Genomic DNA, 21,195 nt, shown 5'->3' on the forward strand with positions numbered 1-21,195 from the left:
TAATCTCAACCAAAGACCCAGGTGAACGAACTACAGTCCGCCGCGCGAAGTGATGACGTGTATCAACATCCGGGTCGCAAAAACATACCTGCGTCGCATCGAGCCGGCTAACTTCCGGTTTGGCGCCCGGCTAGCTTGAAGGGGGATACAATAAATCAATCGTGCGTCTCTTCTAGACTTTCCAAAAGTTATTGGACCGAGTGGGTCAAATTATGACAGTGTAGCGAGTCATTTCGCGGGGGTTGTGACGCTCAAAATAATGTATCCACCGTTTTACAGACGCTTCTTTCACAATGGGTCTATTGTTGTTTTCGCTTCTGTTACAACCGTTTCCGGCGCATTCGTGACGTGAAACATGACGTCAGCGAAAAAATTACTACTAAAAATTACAATATTTGGCTCCAAAACTTAGTGGAGTGGAAGTATAAAGTAGCAGATAATGGAAATACTCAAGTAAAGTGCAAGTTAAGTACAGTACTTGAGAAAATGTAGTGAGTTACATTAATAAATAGCGCTAAATAACAAATGTTAGCATGCTAACATGCTCAGCTAGGATAGTAAACCTGCTGAACATCAGCATGTTAGCATTGCTGTTGTGTGGTAGCTTTAGCATTAAATTAAAAACATATTTGTGCCTAAGTACAAGTGTTGTGGCGAAGTAACTTATTATTTTTAGATTATATTCATCAAAGAAAAATAAAAAAAAACTCCATCTTCTTCTCCTGTTTTATTTCAGGTTGAACCAACCACATCACAAATGTCAAAAAAGTGACATTCTGATTAAAATCACTTTATTCAGTGTCTCAGTTAGAAACTCCAATCAGAATGATTTCAGTCACATTGAAGAAATATTGTCCATGTAAGTAACAACAGCTTCTGTCATGTCCTGTCTTTAACCTCCAGAGATGACGGACAGGCCTCATCACCGCAACGACAGCTCTCAGGTGAAAGACCTGATGCAGTTCGAGGACCCTAACCCCTGTGACAAATGTGGCCAGCATAAAAGGGAGCAAAACGGCAAAGAGAGCTCGAGTCAGGCCGGCCACTCCTCCTCTTCCTCCTCCACCTCACCCTCCAGTAGCAGGGCTGGAGGCTGTAGACAGGAAGAGAAAGACGAGCCAGTGCGGACTAAGAAGGACGAGCCAGTGCGGACTAAGAAGGATGAGCCAGCGATGACTCGGAGGGACGAGCAAGGGGCGACTCGGAGGGACGAGCCAGGGGCGACTCGGAGGGACGAGCAAGGGGCGACTCGGAGGGACGAGCAAGGGGCGACTCGGAGGGACGAGCCAGGGACGACTCGGAGGGACGAGCAAGGGGCGACTCGGAGGGACGAGCAAGGGGCAACTTGGAGGGACCACGGCTCTTCATCGTGTTGTCAGCTGGACGATCTGAAACGTCTCCCACAATGCAACAGAAAGCTTGGACGCCTGGACTTCAGCCGTACGCACACTGTCCTCGTAGATGTAAGAGTTTGTCCTTTCACACTTTTCTCTGTCTCCGGTGTTGGACAGTTGTTGTGGAATATGACTGGTGTTGTTTTTTTCCTCAGGTGGATGCCTTCAACAATGGAGGAGGACTCAGAGCCCAGAGCGGGAGAGACATATGGCACAATAACTTTGTGAAAATGCCGTCTTCACCGTCAAGTTTTGCTGTTGTCAAGACTGGATTTACAAAGGTGTGTCAATTCACCTGATTTATGTCGATGTAGATCTGCACAGAAAAACATGATTTCAGTTACCTACCGTCTAAAAGTTTACGTCCTAGTTTGACTATTTCTGTCCACAGACGCCCACCAAGGTGAGGAGGTGGGAGGAGATCTCCAAGCACCTCAAAGGTCTGGCCAAGAAGACGACAGTGAGCGTTAATGATGTGGAGGTCTGTTAGCAGCCAACAACAATCAGCATTTGGACATTTTTACACAAATATTGTTTAATCTGTCTCAGAGGAACACAAAATGTTCAACCTTACTCTTTCAAACTGTCCCTTGTCAGGAAGCTATCATCAAATGTAACCCGAAGTATAAAGATCAATGGTCCTTTGATGCTCTGTCCATCTTTGTGAAGGTCAGTGTCCATGTGTTGACTTTAATTGACTGAATCGTCAGTTTTGTGACTGAAACTTTCTCACAATAATAAACGATCATATTTCTTTCCAGTGCATCCCGAAAACGGAAAACTACTTCCCCGCACTGTTTCCAAAGATCGCTGCGTTGGCCCTGAAGCTGCCGGATTATGTGAACAAGGTAAGAAACCAACCGGATCCAGTGACTCTACAGCTCAGTCGCGCTGGTGATGATGGTGACGGAGTGTGTGTCCATGTTTTCAGGCCATCCCGCTGCTTCAGAGAGGAAAGCATGCGAGCATCACGCTGTCACAAGGTCAGATAGCCTGCCTGCTTGCGAACGCGTTTTTCTGCACTTTCCCTCACCGCAACGCCACCAACCCCAACGCAGAGTACCACAACTACCCCACCATCAACTTCACCAGGTCAGGACACACAGCGTTGTATACACACACTCTCCATCCTGTGTTGTGTCTGTATGTTAAACTCTCGATTCTCATTCTGCATGAAGTCTGTTTGGAAAGTGGTCAGAGCGGAAGAAGGAGAAGCTGAGGGCCATCATGCATTACTTTAAAGAGGTTACAGGTGAGAGTGAGTTGATGCTAAACCTCGTCTTCATCCTGTTTGTGAGACATCAGTGAAGATCTGTGACTGTTGTTGATGTCTTTGCAGACTCCAAACCAACTGGACTGGTGACGTTTGAGAGGCGCTGCCTCAGAGACACGGACATATCCACCTGGAGAAAGTAAGTAATGATCTTTATTTTTAAAAAGTCACAACACAGGTTACAAAGTGCTTCTGATAAATCTGATAAAGATGAGATAAAAGAAATAAAGACAGCAGAAAATTATTTGCCTTGTGACATGTAATAAAAAGAACAAAGCCCCTGTCAGAAACAAATGAAGTCGAGGCAATCCATTCAATAGTTGTTGGGCGATTCAGTCTGGACCAAAGTGGTGCTGCTCGCATGGCCGATAAAATGTGAATGTAAGTCATTTCTTTGTGTTGTGGCAGCTGTAAGGAGAAGATGTCTAAACTGCACGTGGCGTCACACGGCACCATCGAGACTGAAGGTACAGGCATGCTGCAGGTAAAAACCGACCTGAAGCGCTGATGATCTCCAGCTGTTTCGGTCCAGAGTTGACTTTAAGACGTTTGCTGTGTGTGTGTGTGTGTGTGTGTGCGCAGGTGGATTTTGCCTGCAACATGATCGGTGGAGGTGTTCTGGGCGCTGGTCTGGTGCAGGAGGAGATCCTGTTCCTCATCAATCCAGAGCTCATCGTTTCCCGCCTCTTCACCGAGAAACTCGACGACAACGAGTGTCTGATCATCACAGGTGAGAATGAAATGTTGTTGTGTTGTTTTTTCTTGTGGGGTTTTCATCACAGCTGAGTGTTTTAACCCTCGATGTTCTTCAGGCTCTCAGCAGTTCAGCCGGTACAGCGGGTTTGGCGACACCTTCGAGTGGGCCGGCCCTCACGTGGACCGCCTCCAAAGGTACGAGCACTCGCTTTATGTTTCTTACATTTGAATGTGTTTGGTTTTTCTCACAGTTATGATCTGATCTTTATAGAGATGAGTGGGGTCGGAGACAGAGGCAGATCTTAGCCATCGACGCTCTGCATTTCAGACACAGCAGGGAGCAGTACAGCATGACGAAGGTGACACGGGAGCTCAACAAGGTGAGGTGTTATAACAATATGTCGTTATTTTATTACCTACGGTTTGTTTGCTGAGTGTTTCTACAGGACCTTCATGTTTTTATTTGATGTTTCATCTGTAGTTGTCGTTTTTACATGACTTTAATGTGTCCTTGAAGGCATACTGTGGATTTAAGGCTGATAGGAACGACGAGCCGGACATCGCCACGGGCAAGTGGGGCTGTGGAGCTTTCCACGGAGACTCACAACTCAAAGGTGCCCACGTCCGTCCATCCCTCCATCAATACATTGATTCACCGCTGCAGATCAAACGACAGACTTGTTTTGATCTTTTTCCTCATGTTCTCGTTCAGCTGTGATCCAGCTGATGGCGGCAGCGAAGGCGAGGAGAGGATTGGCCTTCTTCACCTTCCAGGATGAACCACTGAAGCGTGACCTGCAGGAGATTCACCACCTGTTGCTCTCAGAGGGGGCGACAGTCGGTGAGTCTGTTGATTAGAGCCGAGCGTCGTCACTGATTTCTGGATTTGATTCGATTCATTTTTGATTCACCGAGAGATTTTTCAGTTTACAATTGAAACTTTCCCATTTTAAATAACCTTTGTGGCCATTCGAGTGTAGATTGTAGAGTTTACGAAGCATTTTCCAGTGCACTTGAATGCACCATGAACCCTAACCCTCCCTGACAGACAGAAAATCTGCCTTCTGAAAGAAAAGACATGTTGAAAGATCGATCTCGGGATTTTATGAATCGATATCAGATCATTCGAATGAAGATCGATTTGAATCGGAGATTTGATTATTAAATCCAGTCCTGTTGTTAATTTTTCTAATTTCTCCTTCACAGGGAAACTGTTTGAACTTCTGGAGGACTACTGCTCTGAACAGGACAGAAAGACAGCACATGTGGATCTGTTTGACTTCATCAGGAACCGCTACAAACCCTCCAGGAGTCACCTGTGAGGACGTTCATGTCCACGTCTGCGTCTGAAGTTGCACTAAAATCTAACAGGAATGTTTTTGTAACACAAATGAAGGAGTACAGACTTAATTTTCTTGGTTTTTTGTGAAGATTATGATTATTATTCTCACATTGTTAGCCTCATTTGATGGTTTACATTTGACAGATATCAGTACGACCTGCAGGTAAAATGTGACAAAACATTGTTTTAATGAAGCACTGTAGAGCTGCAGAGACGTCCTGTCCCACAAACCTTTTGTTTTTTGTTGAAAATGAATATTGTGATGCAAAAATGATCATTTCCACTAATCATAAAGCAGATTGCAGTCGTAGAATCTGAAAATATAAATTTTTTAACCATATTGTGCAGCCATAATTTGGATAATTGATTGTCAGTGAGTTTTTGAGCAAGAATTCAAAAAAATCTGTGGCTGGTGTTTGTCGGTTGTGAGGAGCCGCTTCTTTTTCTGTCTTACGTGAAAATAAATTGTAAATCGTATTTTTCACTATATCGTTCAGCCCTAGTTCGGGTTATATTAAAATCTCCCTTGAGGCAAATTTGTGATTGTGGGCTTTGAAAATAAAAACTGACGGCAATGAAAGTAGATCTCAAAGTGATTCGTGAAGCATTTGACGACATTTCTCACTGTTTTTCAGAATTTTTACAAACCACTCAATCAATTAATGGAGAATATAATCAGCAGACTGACCCATAATAACATTTGATTACAGGAAAGTGTGGTATTAGTACTTCTACTTAAGTAAAGGAGTTTCTTTTAGACCAGAAACTTTAGTCTTTAAGTTGGTACTGACTGTAACTGGAGCTACTTTCTCCTGAAGGGCCCTGGTACTTACAGTAAAAACCTTTGCAGCACTTTGTTTTGCTGCCTGCGCTGTGTCTGATGAACCTGAGAGACAAACCTCGGGGCAGAACTGGCTCCTGCTCATAAAGCTTCCTGCTGTAAGAATTAAAATGAACTGAGCTCGAATAAATGAATGCTGTGGCTGTATACGTGCTGTAATGTTGTTTGCAAATGACAGATTGTTGTAATTCCTCAAATAGAGGACAGAAAAACGGCTCTTTTCAACATAATCATCATTTATTGAAAACGATAAAACATACAACACTATATCAAAATAAATACATCCTTTAAATCTGAGGAATCTTGTGTCTTTGCATGAGTTTCTACTGTTGCTGGCATGATTTGTTTATTGAAGTAAAACAATGTAATTTCAAGTTACATTTGGCACAAACGGAGACGATTAAAGTGATGTGGCAGGACGGTGAGTGGACCATGGAGGAGAAAATAAATACAGATTTCAGGAAGAACTGAAGCAGAATATATGGAGAAAAAAAAAAAGAGGTGTGTTTGTGTTGAATGTCTGTACGAGCAGCGAGCCTCTCCCTCTGGATACACAGATAAAAACAACCCTGCGTCGCTGCTCAGGTCTGATAAAAGTGCAGAAATATGTTCATCTTCAACTGAAACATGTCGTTCACAGAAGGCAGACATGAATGTTTCTGTCACTAACTCAAATACATCATGAAGGCGCTTGAAGATAATCCTACTATTCTTTACTCCAACCATTCAGCTATCATAATGTAAACATTTCACCATTTACCAATCTCAGGTAGCAGGGTTGCCAGGTCCCATGTGGTCACTATCACACTGTAGTTGCTGGATTCAAATCCAGTTTAAAGAAAAAGATCGTTACCATTTTCAGGTCTGTACAGAAAATACAAAGCTACAGCCAGCAGCTGGTTAGCTTAGCTTAGCTTAGCATACAGACTGGAAACAAGGGGAACAGCTAGCCTGGCTCTGCCTGAAGGAAACAAAATCCACTTTAACGCACCTTTAAAGCGTACAAAAGTCATTTTAAATCATTTCAGCGCTGACGGCTCTTCTATTGTTAGACACACATCCAGCCCTTCATGCATGGTACAGATATCTGGAAGAGATTTTTGACCATTTAAGTTCCCAATCACCAGGTGGCAGATCCCCAAAACCTTTTCCACAATTCGATTTCATTAGTACCTTTTTATCTCTCTGTCATTTTTGAGATATGGTATCATAAATTCAAAATGATGGACAGAAGACGAGATGTACCAGTTACCTCTGAATTAGCCTCTGAAAACCTGACTGGTAAAATAAAATAAAAAATTATGACACTCCTATCTGGTACATAACCCCACTTAAGACCATAAATTGTAATTTTTACAATGTATTCTTGAACAGATTAAACAAACAAGATATAATGTGAATGAGTGAGCTTTGGACAGAGCCGAGCTGGATGTTTCCAGTCTAAATGCTAAGCTAAGCTAGCTGACTGAGAGTGATATCGATCACATCTAATTCTAGGCTAAAAGCTTAATTCCCAAAATGTCGAACTATTCCTTTAAAAATGTGCATTTTTGCAGTTATTCGGTTACCTTTTCTTGAGCCATTAATCTGCCACGGATCAATAAATTAAATATGTGTTCAGCAGCTGATCGTTTGCAGGATTTCAGTAGGATTCTGGGTGTGCGGAGCAGGTTGATATTATTTTGAAATTAACTAAACCAAAGTGAATAAAACTCTTTGTCTTACAAGTTAATTTTGTATAAAGTCATACATTCAATGCACTTTTTTATTCGTGGAATAGTGTCCATTGGTGTGAACACGAGATCGTCATGGTAACAGTGGTCGTAGTCAGTAAGTCGTTGTGCGTTGATTTACGCCTGATAACAGGTGTGATATGTAAATATATTGAGGAAAAACACATCAGTGCAAAATGTTGTAAGCAAAGGTTAAAGCCAGTCTTTAAGGAGGAAACCTGCACTGAAGAGCTGTAGCAGGTCGGATCTGTGGGTGGAGCGAGGAGCACGCCAGCCGTCACAGTTTTCCTGAGAAGGCCTCCAGATCGAAGGCGGCGTCCAGTAAACGCTGCAGCTCCGTCAGGTGAGTCTGCTTGTTCCCGGTGGCCGGAGCTGCTGCAGGCCCACGACCAGCGTACCTACGAACACACGCACAGCCATGAGCGCACACACTTATGCACAGATACTCAGTGAAATCATTTTTCTGGTGCCATCGAACTCACCAGACGGGGCGGGTACGGTTCGTGGTGGTGCGGATGCGAGGCCGGACGTAGTCGTAGTAGCCCTGGTTCTTGTGCTCCTCCTGACACCACACCAGATCAGCGTTCGGATAACGATCGGATTCTGCTTTCACCAGGTCGAATGGGAACGGTGAGAGCTGAAAGAGAAAGAAATCTGATGTTAAGAGTGCTCGAAAGTTTTTGAACCCAATTTCCCATAATTTTGGGGTTGTCAGAACCCAATTCTGACTGGAAACTGGATTTGTTCCTGTGTGTAGGTCAGGTACTAACATCTGACCGATGGGTTATTCTAACTCTAACCAATCCCCTGCCACTAACACTGTCGTACCCGCAATTCTCACACAGGAGTGGACTAAATCGGCACTGACGGCAGGGTTTTTCTTTACATTTTGGCTTCATCAGAGTCGGACGAGGATGATGAAGATGCACATTATTCATTCAATAAAAACTGTTGCTTTAATCCGTGTGCTCAATGTAGTTCGACTGTTGTCTTGACATTTTCCTGATGCAATTCCTGATTAAACTTCTTCCTTCACCATATATGTCATGTTTGACCTCATCAGCTTCATTGATTTTTGTAGATATATGCTTACTCTTAATTTAATGCACGTGATACATGGATCACGATGAGGGAAATCAGGTGTATTTTAGCTGGCTGGTATCAAATCTCTCTATTCCAAAAACACTATGTGATTTTTGTAAATATGATCTTATTGTGAATCTGATGGCAGAAAACTGTTGTCAGTAAACACAGTTTGTTTGCAAATGATCACATTCTGTTTTATTTACATTTTATCAGGGGTACCGAGGCACCGACTCCACCTCCAAAATGCCCTGTGCACACTTTCCTACATACACTTGGACCACACTGCATCAACACTTACCTGTTCGATGCGGACAACAGCTACGGAGTCGTCCATCCCTCTGTTCTTGCGTTCTCGGGTCAGTTCATAGTAGATCTTGCCGGTGCAGAAAACGATTCTCTTCACCTTTTCTGGGCTGGCAGCTGCAGGTCCGTTGTCTGGGACTATACGCTTGAAGTGGGTCCCTGCGGGATGACAAATACAAACTCTCATTAACTTAAAGAGAGACTACCCTATGTTTCAGATGAGAAGAGGTCTGTGTCAGTGCTCACCTGGCAGCATGTCATCAAAGCTGGACTTGGCCTCAGGATGGCGCAACAGTGACTTTGGAGTAAACACTATCAGCTGGAGGTAAAGAGATAAAGAGAGAGCATAGAAGAGGTTCAGTGACCTGAACCACCTTATCTTGTGTGTTGAGTCACCTTCTCTGCCCTCCGTCACGTTGTGGCACTTACAGGCTTCCTGAAGGGCTGCAGGATCTGTCTGCGGAGGACGTGGAAGAAGTTTGCGGGAGTGGAGCAGTTCACAACGATCCAGTTACAGTCGTACAGCTGACGCACTGCGAAGTCCTCTGACAGTTTCTGACGAGAAATGACGAGATGAAAATGAGCACAACAACAAAATAATGCATCTATGTTCCTTTTTGAGTGTTTCTGACACAAACTCACAGGGAAAACATCCGGGTCATCGTTGCACATCTGTAGAAACCTCTCAGGTCGGGCAGACGAGTGCTCTGGACCCTTAGAGGAGGAGGAAATAAGAAAAACAGCCTTTAACAGACATCGTTGGAGCATCATGACACTATAATCCAGATAATCAGAGATGAATCCAGAATGTGGCAGATCAGGTTTCTCAGTTCCTACCATCCCCTCCATGCCGTGAGGAAGCAGCAGTACGATGCCGTTCTGTCGGACCCACTTGGCCTGACCCGAGCTGATGAACTGGTCGATGATGCACTGAGCTGTGTTATGAAAGTCTCCGAACTGGGCCTCCCACAGAACCAGCGCGTTGGGACTGGCCATGGCAAAGCCTAATTCAAAACCTGCACACAGGAGAGGAGAAGAGCAGAGCATGTTCAGTGATAAGCAAAGTGACGTCAGAGAATATTTTTCGAAGAGTTTCAGAGTGTTTCAGACGTCACCTAGGACTCCATATTCAGATAAACAGCTGTTGCAGACGGTGTAAGGAGCCTGATTGGGGGAGATGTGGTTCATCGGGATGCAGATCCTCTTATCGACGTTCTGGTCGTGAAGAACATGGTGTCGATGGCTGTGAAGCAAAATAGACAAAAAAACTGAATTACTGCCTTGTAGCTGTACGCCTGCACACTCCAGTCAAGTTCCTGTTGAGTTACAACATGTTAGAGATCCCCTAACATACTGCCTCCAGCCATGGCTATTGCCGGCAGGGAGGCATTAAAATAAAAACACAAAAAAACTATGGAAGAAAAGACAGTTAGTAAAACTGAATTTCCCTTTTCGTGTACCTGAATGTGCCTCTCTCCACATCCTGTCCACTGAGTCGTACATGGATCCCGTCTTTCAGCAGAGAACCAAAGGCCATATACTCCCCCAGAGCCCAGTCACACACTCGTTGACTCACCATGTTTCCTCGGCCCTTCAGGATGCGACTCAAACCTAAAACATGGACATGGACAGCAGAAACACAGATAAGAAAGATGCCAACAGCATGTTGAGAGGACAGTAGTTCGCACAGGAGGAGAGTGGACTGCTGTACCTCCGTGTATAGTGAAGTCCTCCAGTGGGACGGAGGCTGCGATGTTTCCAATATGTCCGAGCTCTTCCTCGCTGATTCCAGTGGAAGGGCAGCTCAGAGATTTGGGCTGTCCGTCCAGTGTGAAAAAATCTACAGACACACACATAAATAACAGCTCCATGGATGCACGAAATCTCCCAACTTTGTTCAGTAATGAACAAATATGATCCTCCTACCAGGCCATGGTGAGTCCAGCCAGTGTTTGATGTGAAGGATCTTCTCATCTTTGGAGCGAGTGTAAGCTTCTTCACAGATTTTGTCGTACTGAGCGACTTCCTCCTGAAAGAGATGGATGTGAGTTGAATTTTTAAGTTAATAATTAACAAGAAAAGTCTACATGCTAACAGCTCTGTGAGGCTGGAATTACACACTGTGCTGCTTTGTGCTGAATGCTAACAGTCAGTAAGCCATGTGTCCCCACATGGGAACTCATTCATCAGTCTAATCATTACAGGATTTGAGTGCTTTGAAATGCTTTCTCTTCAGCGTACGGTAGTGAATTCACTTCCACTTGAAGCATGTAGCTCCACGCAGTAATTAGACAAAAAGATTGCAGGAATGTGTAAAGTACATCTCGGAGGCTGAGTCATAAATTATTCTGTCTTGTTACTGCTGAAGAGAACAAGAGTGTTTTCCACCGACTGAAAAGAGAGTAGCTTTTCCATTTTGCACGTAACTCTTTCAAAAGCACTTTTCTGTGGTTGTTTTTCTTTGTGTCACTTTCTATCATCTTTCAAAGCTTTTTGTGGTGCCAGTGTACAGAATTAACAGTTCTTATTTTTGCAAATGTTTTTTTTTTTTTACATTTATTACAGCATCTACAGTGTCACTTCACCTCATACTCATGTGGTGTGATGACTCCCTCAGCGATGACTTTCTCAGCAAACTTCTTCAGGACCCCTTTCTGCTTCTTGATCTGCTTGTACATCAGTGGCTGCGTGAACATGGGCTCATCCATCTCGTTATGGCCGTTACGCCTGTAACACACCTGAATGTGAAGAGGAAATAGTTTAGACGTGAGAGAGTTCACTTGTTGACACGATCAAGTGACCAGCCTGATATTTTTAAGCTGCCGAACAGGGTTTTCTTCTCTTGTATGTTTCCCATAAACCTTCCCTGTCCCCACCGGCACTGTCTTTCTGAACTTAACATGAATTTTGGGCAACTGAGAGAAATTAGTTGCTCAACTTCCTCGACCTGTCGGGTAGCTCTCTTCAGTTTCTAGGAACGCTGGAGCTGTTGCAATAAATGTCAGTAGATGATTAAAATGTCCTGATAATCTACAACTTTACTCTTTAAAGAACTACTTTATTCGTCCTGCCTCGGATCCACTTAAACATTCCCAAACTATCATTTCAGCAGAGGCAGCACTCTGAATATTATGTATGTAGTTAGAAAGAGTTATAAACAACACCTCCTGTATACTTACCAGGTCTATGACCACATCTTTATGGAAAGTGTTCCTCCACTCGGCAGCGACCTTACACACGTACATCACAGCCTCCGGGTCATCTGCATTCACGTGAAAGATGGGAGCGTTGACGACCCGTGCGACATCAGTAGGATAAGGAGATGATCGAGCCATCCTGGGATCTGTGGTGAAGCCAATCTGTGTGGCGGAGAACATTATGTTATTAATTACTGAACTAGGCTGTGCATTCAATGTGTAATTAATTAGCTAAATAAAGTGATGAAAGGGTGAAATGAGGATCTTGGATTGCTGTCTTCATGATGCCCTCAGAACTTCTACTTGGGTAATGTAGAAAGAAGTGCGTAAGTGCAACACTAAATCAGACGTGAACTCTTTTAAAGAGAGTGTTACCTCCTGCTCAGGCTGGTATAAACCTGATAACACAGAGGACATATTCCCAACCTAGTACCAGGTAATAAAAAACAATTCAGACACAATGTGTGCTAACGCTCCTTAAAGTGTGTACCTGGTTGTTGACCACCACATGTATGGTGCCATGTGTGGTGTAGGACGGCAGGTCAGACAGGTGGAACGTCTCGTACACGATACCCTGTCCTGCGAATGCAGCGTCACCGTGGAGCAGAATTGACATCACCTGTGAAATCATCAAATCATCTGGTTACAGACGTCGTACAAACACGAGTAAATGTTTATGTTTCTATAAAAACCTGACTCAGCGTACACTCTTGCCCTCCGTGTCTCCACGGTAGAACTGCTCAGCTTTGGTCTTTCCCTGCACCACCGGGTCCACTGCTTCCAGGTGGGACGGGTTCGCCACAAGTGACAGCGTGATCAACTTGTCGCTGACTCGGTTCATCCTCTTGTGATACATCCCCAAGTGATATTTCACATCACCAGAGCCCTGAGAGCAGGACATCAGGAAGGAGTTAAAGCAGCATATTCAGGCCGATTAGGCAGATATTTAATTTTCCTTGGCAAAACTACAACAAGGAACAAATGACTTCTTATCTTTGTTTATTCCAGCTCCTCAAATGTGACATAACTCAAATCTTTCTTTTATCATTTTAAATGGAACTTTTTTAGTTTTTGGCAGTTTTAAAGAATAACTTGATGTTTTGGAAATTATGATCATGAAATAAGCTGAGATTTAGATAAAAAAAGACTGATACCACTCTCATTTCTGTACGGTAAATATGGAGTCAGGACACAATTAGGTTAGCTTAGCATAAACACTGGAAAAATGTTTCTTTTTTTTTACAAACGTCACCTTGGGCTCTGAGGGCTCTGTGCTGGATATTTGTCTCTATTTTCTGATATTTCTGACTGAACAAATCCTCAATTAAACCAAAAACTTATCAACAGATTTAGTGACAGTGAACACAATCAGTGCTTTCAGCCTTAAAACCACAGATTGCTACTGAAACATCTTTAATCAAAATGTGCTCTCTTTCTCAGCAGTTAATCTCCAAACCTCATCTGCAGCCTCGAGTTTAGAGTCGAACTGGCAGAAGATTTGCTCCAGCTCCTTCCGGATCACATTAGCCAGCACATTCAGCCTGCCTCTGACGATGAAGACAGACGCATGGAGGAACATTCAGGCATACAGTAGCTACTTCATCTTATGTTATGTAATACACCCTGTCTTGACACAGGCTGCAACAACCAAGCAAAAAAGAAACCAAATCTGAAACATTTGACAACATTGGCACATGAATGCTTGATAAAAATATCCCTGATGAGAAAACAGTTTTGAAGTGGTATACTTGAAAATATGTTAATCAATCAAAGTGTCATATCCACAATGGGAACATCTTCATAACCCTGATTTAATTTTCCTCCAGGTGTGTATTAATCTCGGCAGACACAGTATGGATTAAGCTCTGAACTGGACGATGCATTTTAAAATTTAAAAACTGGTGCTGAATTTCTGCTGATTGGTCGTCGTATGGGCAAGCTATGGGCAGCTTTCTAGATTAATTCTCTGAACAATCAGCGATATTAGTGCCAGACGATCGACTGAATTTCTGGCACAATTTGAAGATGCGTCATAAACTGTAGTCAGCTTGTTTTAATATTCCTGCATTAGTGTTTTACAGGTTGTGGATAAAACTGTAGTCGTGACTGAGACTGAGCTGTGATATAAAGCTGAACTTTTCTGCAGAACAGACACACCATATTGTCTTTTCTTCAAACACATATATGCGCCCATATCCCAATATCCCTAACTAATTTTGAGTAGTGGACACTGAGAATCACTGTGAACATTTACAGTGAAATTCTAAGTTTTTTAATGAGGGAGAAGAAAAGGATTTTATCATTAAAATGATGCTTTTTAGCGTGGAAAACATGTCAGACACTCATCATTGTTCCAAGCAGACTATTCGTTTGTATGTCTGAATACATGTCAGGATGACGCTTTAACAAAAGTGCCTGCCCAACTTTGATATGAATGTAATGGAAGAGGTAATGACACTGTTTACCTGTGAGACATCCCCATGATCACACTCTCCACTCCGCTCTGACTGGACATGTCGATGATGGTCTTGAGGGCCGGGATGAGCGATTCGCAGCCTTCCAGACCGAATCGTTTCTCTGAAGACCACTTCCTCTGGAGAAACTCCTCAAACCTGTGAACAGGTGGTGGTGCTGCTGCTTCACCTTGTGGCTCAGAATAACTCCCACCCCCCCCAAGACTCCCCCTCCAGCGGTTTTGCATGCTTGTGCAGTTAATTACTGAGGTGTGTTGAGGAATGTGAAGAAACACAGACAGACCTTGTGGATCGGATCATCCTGGCCAGAAGAGTCCTCTTCTCCTCCAGACTGAACTGCATGACTCCGGGCGTCTCAAACTTTTGTCTGATCCACTGGCACTGCTCCACGTCATTAATGAACATAAACTCCACGCCGATGTGCTGACAGTAGGCCATCTAGGAGAGAGAGGGACAGGTCAGGATACGTGAAGGTTTAAATAAAGTGTCCAATCTTATGTATTGATTTTCCTGTTAAACTGAGAAACTGCACTCGGTGTTGAGCTGTCTGTCCACAAGAAATTAAAACAAAAGTTACAGATCTGGGACGTATTTAAGACCCTGAATTTTATTTACCATCATCAGCCTCTTAACATTGACTCACAGTTTAGATGTTCCTGATGTTCCTTTATGCCCATAAACTGTGGAACATCCTGCATCTTAATCTTCTAATGGCAAACCTCAAAGTTAGACATCTTTTTATTCTGGCTTTGATTTGAGGTAGTCCCTAATGTAATTGTTAACTTTAGTATCTTATTTCTTCCTTCAGGTCATGAGCCGTTGACCCATTGTCGAAGAATTTTACCTCCAGGCGGTGTATAATCTCTCTGAGCGGCAAAGCGCTCTCATTGCCTCCGATGAAAGTGGTGGTGGGAAGCCTGAACACTTTATCCAGGTCGGATTCAGCGAGCCCGTAAAAACCTGTTGTGAAGACAGTGACATGGGGGGAAAGCCCGCCAAACAAGCACAGACAAGCAGAAAAGTCAGGTCAACGTTAGGGTGGGAGATACGGGGGAAAGAGACAAACAGTAAAAGGAGAGATATTTGAGAGAGCTGTGATCCCGGCTGCTTTATTTTTATCTTCACTGTTTTCACTCTGAGCAGCTGTCTAATCTGGAAGATTACATTTAGTCTAAAAAGCTACAGTCAGACTTCTGACAGGAATAGAAACAGTATTTTACATCCCCTTTGAGCTTCAATCTGCCATCCTTTCATTCGTAAGCTTTGAAGGAGCTGGGGCTGCTTTATTTTACGGGTCTGAAATGTCCTCATCCTTTCCTGAAACGTTTCCTGGAGAGAACCATGTAATTTGGGTTCCTTTATACAGAAAATACAAAGATCTGTTATTTCAATTATTTTAGCCAAAGTTTAATTAGTTAATAGTTAATTGTATGCTTGGTGGTAGAAATATGTCATATTCACAGATGTTTATTACCCCCACTGATAAAAAGACTGCAGATTATGTCAGTTATTAATTGGACTAAATAATTTGAATTATACATCTCTATTTTCCTTTTAATTAGTACCAAATTATATTGTCCTTTTCAAGAAAATTAAACATGAATTTCTCAGGATATAACAGTCCTTTTCTCCTTACGAGTCTTTAAAATGTTCTTTTTATCCAGGAGACAGTTCAAATCCCCCAAATATTCAGTTTACTATCACAGAGGACATTCTCACAACTGAGAAGCCAGCCCTAATGAATGTTTTGCAGTTTTACCATAAAAAAACACTTTAATGATTAATCTATAATACATTAGTCCTATTAATTTCCTGTTGACTAACTCATCGGCTGCTATAAATGATGGTAAAAGTTAAGTGACCTGGGCAGCGACTGAAATACCAAGTTTCTGTTTTTGGTTCAGAATAATTTGCACATTTTTGAATAAAAATAAATGATGCTACAAACTAATTTTTATCTTTTTAAAGGACCTATCTGTAAGAAAAGGTGATTTTTGAGTTTCATTCTCCAATCGACGCTTTGGGATGTAGGACGGGTCGGCCGCCAATCAACTTTTCTTACAAATAGCACCTGTAAACCAATAGATCAGCTCTAATTTAGCGATTTTTCTGACTTTCTTTAGCTTTGTGAGTTTATGTTAACAAACTTTGACTGGACTTTGCTCACACCAGGAATTCTTGAATAGAGCAGATTTCTCTTTATAATAAACTGCACCGTATGTTAGACACAGTGTGAAGCAGCTGATGTGCTTAAGCTGAAAGCAAACGACAATAAACAAACAGGACAGGACTGATTGGTGAGACTGATTAGTCAAACTGAATCTATATTCTGAGGAGGAGCCGTCTGAGACATCACAGGGCAGCTTGTGTTTATCTAAAGCATGTGATGTTCTGGTTGCACCAAACAGAGATAAGACAGTATGGAACAGGGGAGGGCGGAGGGCTGCATCTACGACTGTGTTTTTACGTCTGTCAGCAAATTAGTACAGGGTACTCTGCTGAGGACAGGGCGTTTTCAATCCAATATGCCAGAGTCAGCTCTCCGCGTTACATAAGGGATCTTTAGACTTTCCTCCCCCTCTGTGAACCGACCCGCACATACAAAAAACAGCACAGAGCTTGTTTACTTTGATGCTTCAAAGTAGAGTCAGAATGATCCTCCAACACAGTAATCAAGTAGTGTCTGCCTGCAATCTAATCACAGTAACACTTTAATGAAGCAGGCACAGATAAGCCTGGGATTAGTCCTGTTTGACCCCACTGGCTTCTGGGCAAAGGTTAGCAGGAGCTGACACACACACACACACCGAACACACACACCTTTCCAAGCAGCACCACCCAACATACTCAGTTAGCCCTGAGAGGAGATGAAAGCCACACAGAGGAGATCAAGACAGCCTTAACACTATCCCTCTTGGTTAAAAAGCTCATGATAAACCACAGGAAACTGGTTTTAAATTGAACCTCACCACCAGCACCACAGACTGAAAGCAGCCTTTTAGAGCTTTTGATATTAATGCGCTGTACACCACTGGATGTAGGTCAGAGGTTATTCCCCACAAAAAGAGCAAATCTGAAGTTGTGGTCCTACCTCCGGCAGTCAGTTTGCACAGACGTTCTTTATAATGAGATAACTCTGGAGGCATGGAGAGACAAAAACACACACTGTAGGCTAAGTATCACACACAGCTTCTCATTTATTCTTTTACGGCTGATCTGGACCCCGACATCGAACCTATTGTTCGACCTCTGTGAAGCCTCAGCGCCACCGGGACAAAGCAGAACACGGTGAAACCGAACAATACCACTATTAACTGTGGAAACATCCTATTACAGCTCATAACAATCACCTGTTATATAACTCAGAGGCCCAACCTTTTCATTAGGTACAATGACAGTTTGCTGCAAGCGTGCACAACGCACCGCAGCAAACACACACACATTCCAATTTGTTCTAACTATTTGCACTACTGTGGCAAGACTGACACGTTCATGTTTAGTTGCCACAGTAATGACGATGATTAAACATGTTTTTAAATGAGACAACTGAAGCCAAACTAAAGGTGTGGGTGCAGCAGGACCAGTTAAACTGAATGAATGTAAAATCAATGTGAAGAGCATTAAAACTTAATTACTTTTACCAGATTTAATGGTTGCAGTTCATCCCCAATGGACTTCTGTCGGAAGTTTTGTCTTAAAGCTTTTAGGGTGTTCGATTATCAGTTAATCATTAATGATGTATGAAATATTTTGTACGTTTTTCCTTTAGAAAACTGTTTTAACCACCAACATGATGGATGTGCTATGCAATATCAGAGCTGGCTACATTAAGAAGTATAAGGAAGTAAACACCAAGTTACTTGAAAGATAAACTAAGTAACACAAATTAACGACTGGTTCCAAAATCCAACCCATATTGCAGCTTGTATTTTAAGTATATACATGTACTCATACAGGTATTTTGTATTTTATTTTGATATATTTGTACCCATCCCTGAGTGTCGGTACATACATTTTTATCAGTTAAATTCCTAACAGTGATTAACTGGCATCCTTTAACATCCCTAATAATAATACTGGTCTAAACTTATGTGAAACTGCATATTTTTATTATTGAATAACCTGAAATTTTCTTGGGAAAAGACCTCCTACCTCAGGAAAAACACTTGAAACTGGTGTGTTAACAGCCATAAAGCACGTCATCTTACCTTGTTTCCTCAGAAACTATAACTTGCTATACAGGATGAGCTGATAAGATCAAAGGGATAAACGTGCAGGTAAAAACATGATTTATTAATGAATGAATAAGGACATTAATAAATAATAACCAGGTCAAATATATTCAGATATAAATGAAAGTAAACAAGAGTCTACAGCCCTGCTTGCTGTTCTGCAGCCTGTTCAGACCTGGTATTAACATCCGCCCTGAGTTATCTTATCACGAGTGGACAGCTCTAAGTCCTGGTATTAACCTCGGCCGATATGCAAATAAATAAGTACATTGCTGGGACAAATTATATTTTTTTTACATAGAGAAAGTAAGAACTTAATGCCTATTTTGGTGGTAAACTGCTCTTCTTTCTTAAATCCAGTGTAAATGGTGAAATCAGTTGAAACAGTCTGTTCAAACAGCTGCTAAATTTTGGCAGGTAAAACAGACTTTAGACAGAAATAAACTGCAACAAACTGACACTTTATACAAGGAAAGAAACAACTTAATGCTTCGTAATAAAGCTAAATTTAGTTTTTTATGCATTTCTCCTCAATCAGCAACTCTCAAAATTATGCGATTTGTTAAGGGAGTCTGGTGATATTGCAGTTGCTAGTTGGATGGTTGGATCAGGGGAAACAGAAACCGTGTTTACGAACATCTGCATCAGTATCTTTGTTGATACCAGATCTGAACAGGGCCTGTGCGGCTGTACTTTGATAAAAACACCTTGAGGGTGTGAGCACCAAAAGTGACATCATTGTGCCACTTCTTTGTTTGTTGTATGCCCCCTGGCGTTTCAGAGAATACTTCAACGATTCTTCAAATTGTCACTGTGCGTGTTCGTAGCTCACAACTGTCTGTGTGGGTGTATCACATGGACAAAGAAAATAACAGAAGGAGGAAAAACTGACAGAAAAGAAGAAAAAGACACCCACTTAAAGGTGGGGGATGGGACAAATCTAAGAGATCAAGTGTCTAAGGACAAAAGGGATCCAAAAACAAAATGACAGAAAGATGGACAGGCAGGGACAGAGTGGAGATTATTGGAAAAGCAGGTTTATATTTCTCTTACCAACGTTCTGGAAACCAACGGTACACGGGGCGTCGTCAAAGTCTACACAGCTGATGTTCAGGGGGTCCAACTTTGCTATATGATGCCCTCGCACCTACACACAGGGTGACACAGCTCAATGTGTGTGCAACAGGTCAGACTTTGTAAACAGCTGATTAGCGTCTATGTGTCCCTTGCAAACTGCTGACCACTTCCTAAAAGATTTCCTAACATATGTCCACATGTTAGCAAGAATCCTAGATAGTGATGAAGGTCAAATGTTGTTAAATAAGTGCTAAAAAGGAGACATCGTTGGGTTGTACTTACAGCTCTGATACAACTGGAAGTGATCAGTAAACAATTAAATAAGGCTGTAAACAAGAGTTGGAAGAGTAAAACTAAACTCCGAGAAGGAACACCCAGCTGTGAGGCTGCAATGTAGATGCATGTACAGCAATACAGATTAAAGGGTAACTTCACCAACTGTACACATTCAAGTGTGTTTACAGGTTGTTTTAAGTTGCATTGTGGGTAATGTAGTCACCAGGTTTTTGAAACACTGTTGGACTCATTATGGAAAGTTTAAAAACAATTGATCAAAATCGATACAGCAGAACCAGAGATATCACCTTTTTATTCCTCCCTTTACAAAATCTGCTGCCTTCATTACCCACAATGCAACTTAGCCACTGAGTGACATCACTGGAGGCAGTTTATCAGATTACATGCAGCTTCCTCTTCACATATGCAGTAGAACTCCCCAAGATCTGTAAACACACTTTAATGTGTCAAATTGGCAGAGTTACCCTTTAATGTATTTACATGACATACATTATTAGTCTATTCATTAAATTGGGGCCTTAACATTTTATTTTTGATTCGCTATAATGTCACCAAACTTAGATTTAAAGCTGCGTTATGTAAGAATTCGCCAGCAGAATTCATACTCCCAACAAATAGCGGCAGCATATCAGCAGAGTAGCAACTAACTGCCTCTATCTGTATTCTGTTCATCCATCCATGACTCTATAGCTATTGTTAGCTTGTTAGCTCAGTTAGCCGTGCAGCTAGCCGGGCTACCTTGGGAGTGTTGGTGTTTACACCGCTACCACACGACCTAGCTTCGGACCACTTGGTGAAAGAGGTTTTCCGGCTCGGGGCTAGCGAGTTAGCATGCTCACTCTAGCATCTCTGCAATGCTATGCATAGAGATTTTTGACATAACATGAAAACTGCTATTTCTTCACATTTGGTTGATAATTGTAACATTTTGCACCTTTAATGGATTATTTGTACAATAAACCAAACCACAATGACATTCTTTCAACATGAAAACAGCAGCCGGCACATCTTTAACTTGACAATCTATCTTCTCCTACCATTAAACTGCAAAGATTATTGTCTGTTTGTTCTCTCTTATCATTTCAGTGTACGATATCTTGTCTTTATAGCAGAAGCGTGAAGATAAACATCATCACACAACAGTCCCTCTGATATGCATTGTTCAGGAGTGAGACACACTCAATGTCACTGTCAGGGTCAGAGTGTGCTGAAAATATAAATATAAAACCCTTTAATAGTGTGGCAGCAAA

At 42.3% G+C, this 21,195-nt stretch overlaps 2 protein-coding genes across 4 annotated transcripts in view; one reads left to right on the plus strand and one right to left on the minus strand.

Moving 5' to 3' along the window:
* Window positions 1–5,843, plus strand: pargl (poly (ADP-ribose) glycohydrolase, like). Its single transcript, XM_073477477.1, has 16 exons — window positions 1–21; window positions 904–1,463; window positions 1,550–1,675; window positions 1,786–1,875; window positions 1,992–2,063; window positions 2,156–2,242; window positions 2,326–2,486; window positions 2,573–2,652; window positions 2,734–2,806; window positions 3,076–3,151; window positions 3,250–3,397; window positions 3,480–3,558; window positions 3,635–3,743; window positions 3,881–3,977; window positions 4,076–4,204; window positions 4,570–5,843. Exons 2-16 carry the CDS (start codon window positions 906–908, stop codon window positions 4,683–4,685), a joined length of 2,001 nt encoding a protein of 666 aa, XP_073333578.1. The 5' UTR covers window positions 1–21; window positions 904–905; the 3' UTR covers window positions 4,686–5,843.
* ogdhb (oxoglutarate dehydrogenase b) overlaps window positions 5,763–21,195 on the minus strand; it is a 26,343-nt gene continuing 10,910 nt past the window's right edge. For all 3 annotated transcript variants that reach the window (XM_073477476.1, XM_073477473.1, XM_073477474.1), the window contains exons 4-23: window positions 19,625–19,718; window positions 15,184–15,299; window positions 14,623–14,777; window positions 14,331–14,477; window positions 13,322–13,412; window positions 12,572–12,751; window positions 12,356–12,484; window positions 11,848–12,027; window positions 11,254–11,406; window positions 10,595–10,697; window positions 10,380–10,508; window positions 10,129–10,279; window positions 9,784–9,911; window positions 9,506–9,684; window positions 9,311–9,382; window positions 9,098–9,223; window positions 8,915–8,987; window positions 8,664–8,827; window positions 7,762–7,916; window positions 5,763–7,677 (exon numbers count right to left, since the gene is read on the minus strand). In XM_073477476.1, coding sequence (XP_073333577.1) covers window positions 7,557–7,677; window positions 7,762–7,916; window positions 8,664–8,827; window positions 8,915–8,987; window positions 9,098–9,223; window positions 9,311–9,382; window positions 9,506–9,684; window positions 9,784–9,911; window positions 10,129–10,279; window positions 10,380–10,508; window positions 10,595–10,697; window positions 11,254–11,406; window positions 11,848–12,027; window positions 12,356–12,484; window positions 12,572–12,751; window positions 13,322–13,412; window positions 14,331–14,477; window positions 14,623–14,777; window positions 15,184–15,299; window positions 19,625–19,718 — 2,646 coding nt within the window. In that variant the 3' untranslated portion in view covers window positions 5,763–7,556. The remainder of the gene's footprint in view (window positions 7,678–7,761; window positions 7,917–8,663; window positions 8,828–8,914; window positions 8,988–9,097; window positions 9,224–9,310; window positions 9,383–9,505; window positions 9,685–9,783; window positions 9,912–10,128; window positions 10,280–10,379; window positions 10,509–10,594; window positions 10,698–11,253; window positions 11,407–11,847; window positions 12,028–12,355; window positions 12,485–12,571; window positions 12,752–13,321; window positions 13,413–14,330; window positions 14,478–14,622; window positions 14,778–15,183; window positions 15,300–19,624; window positions 19,719–21,195) is intronic.

This window comes from Pagrus major, chromosome 12 (assembly GCF_040436345.1).
Source record: "Pagrus major chromosome 12, Pma_NU_1.0".
Lineage (NCBI taxonomy): Eukaryota > Metazoa > Chordata > Actinopteri > Spariformes > Sparidae > Pagrus > Pagrus major.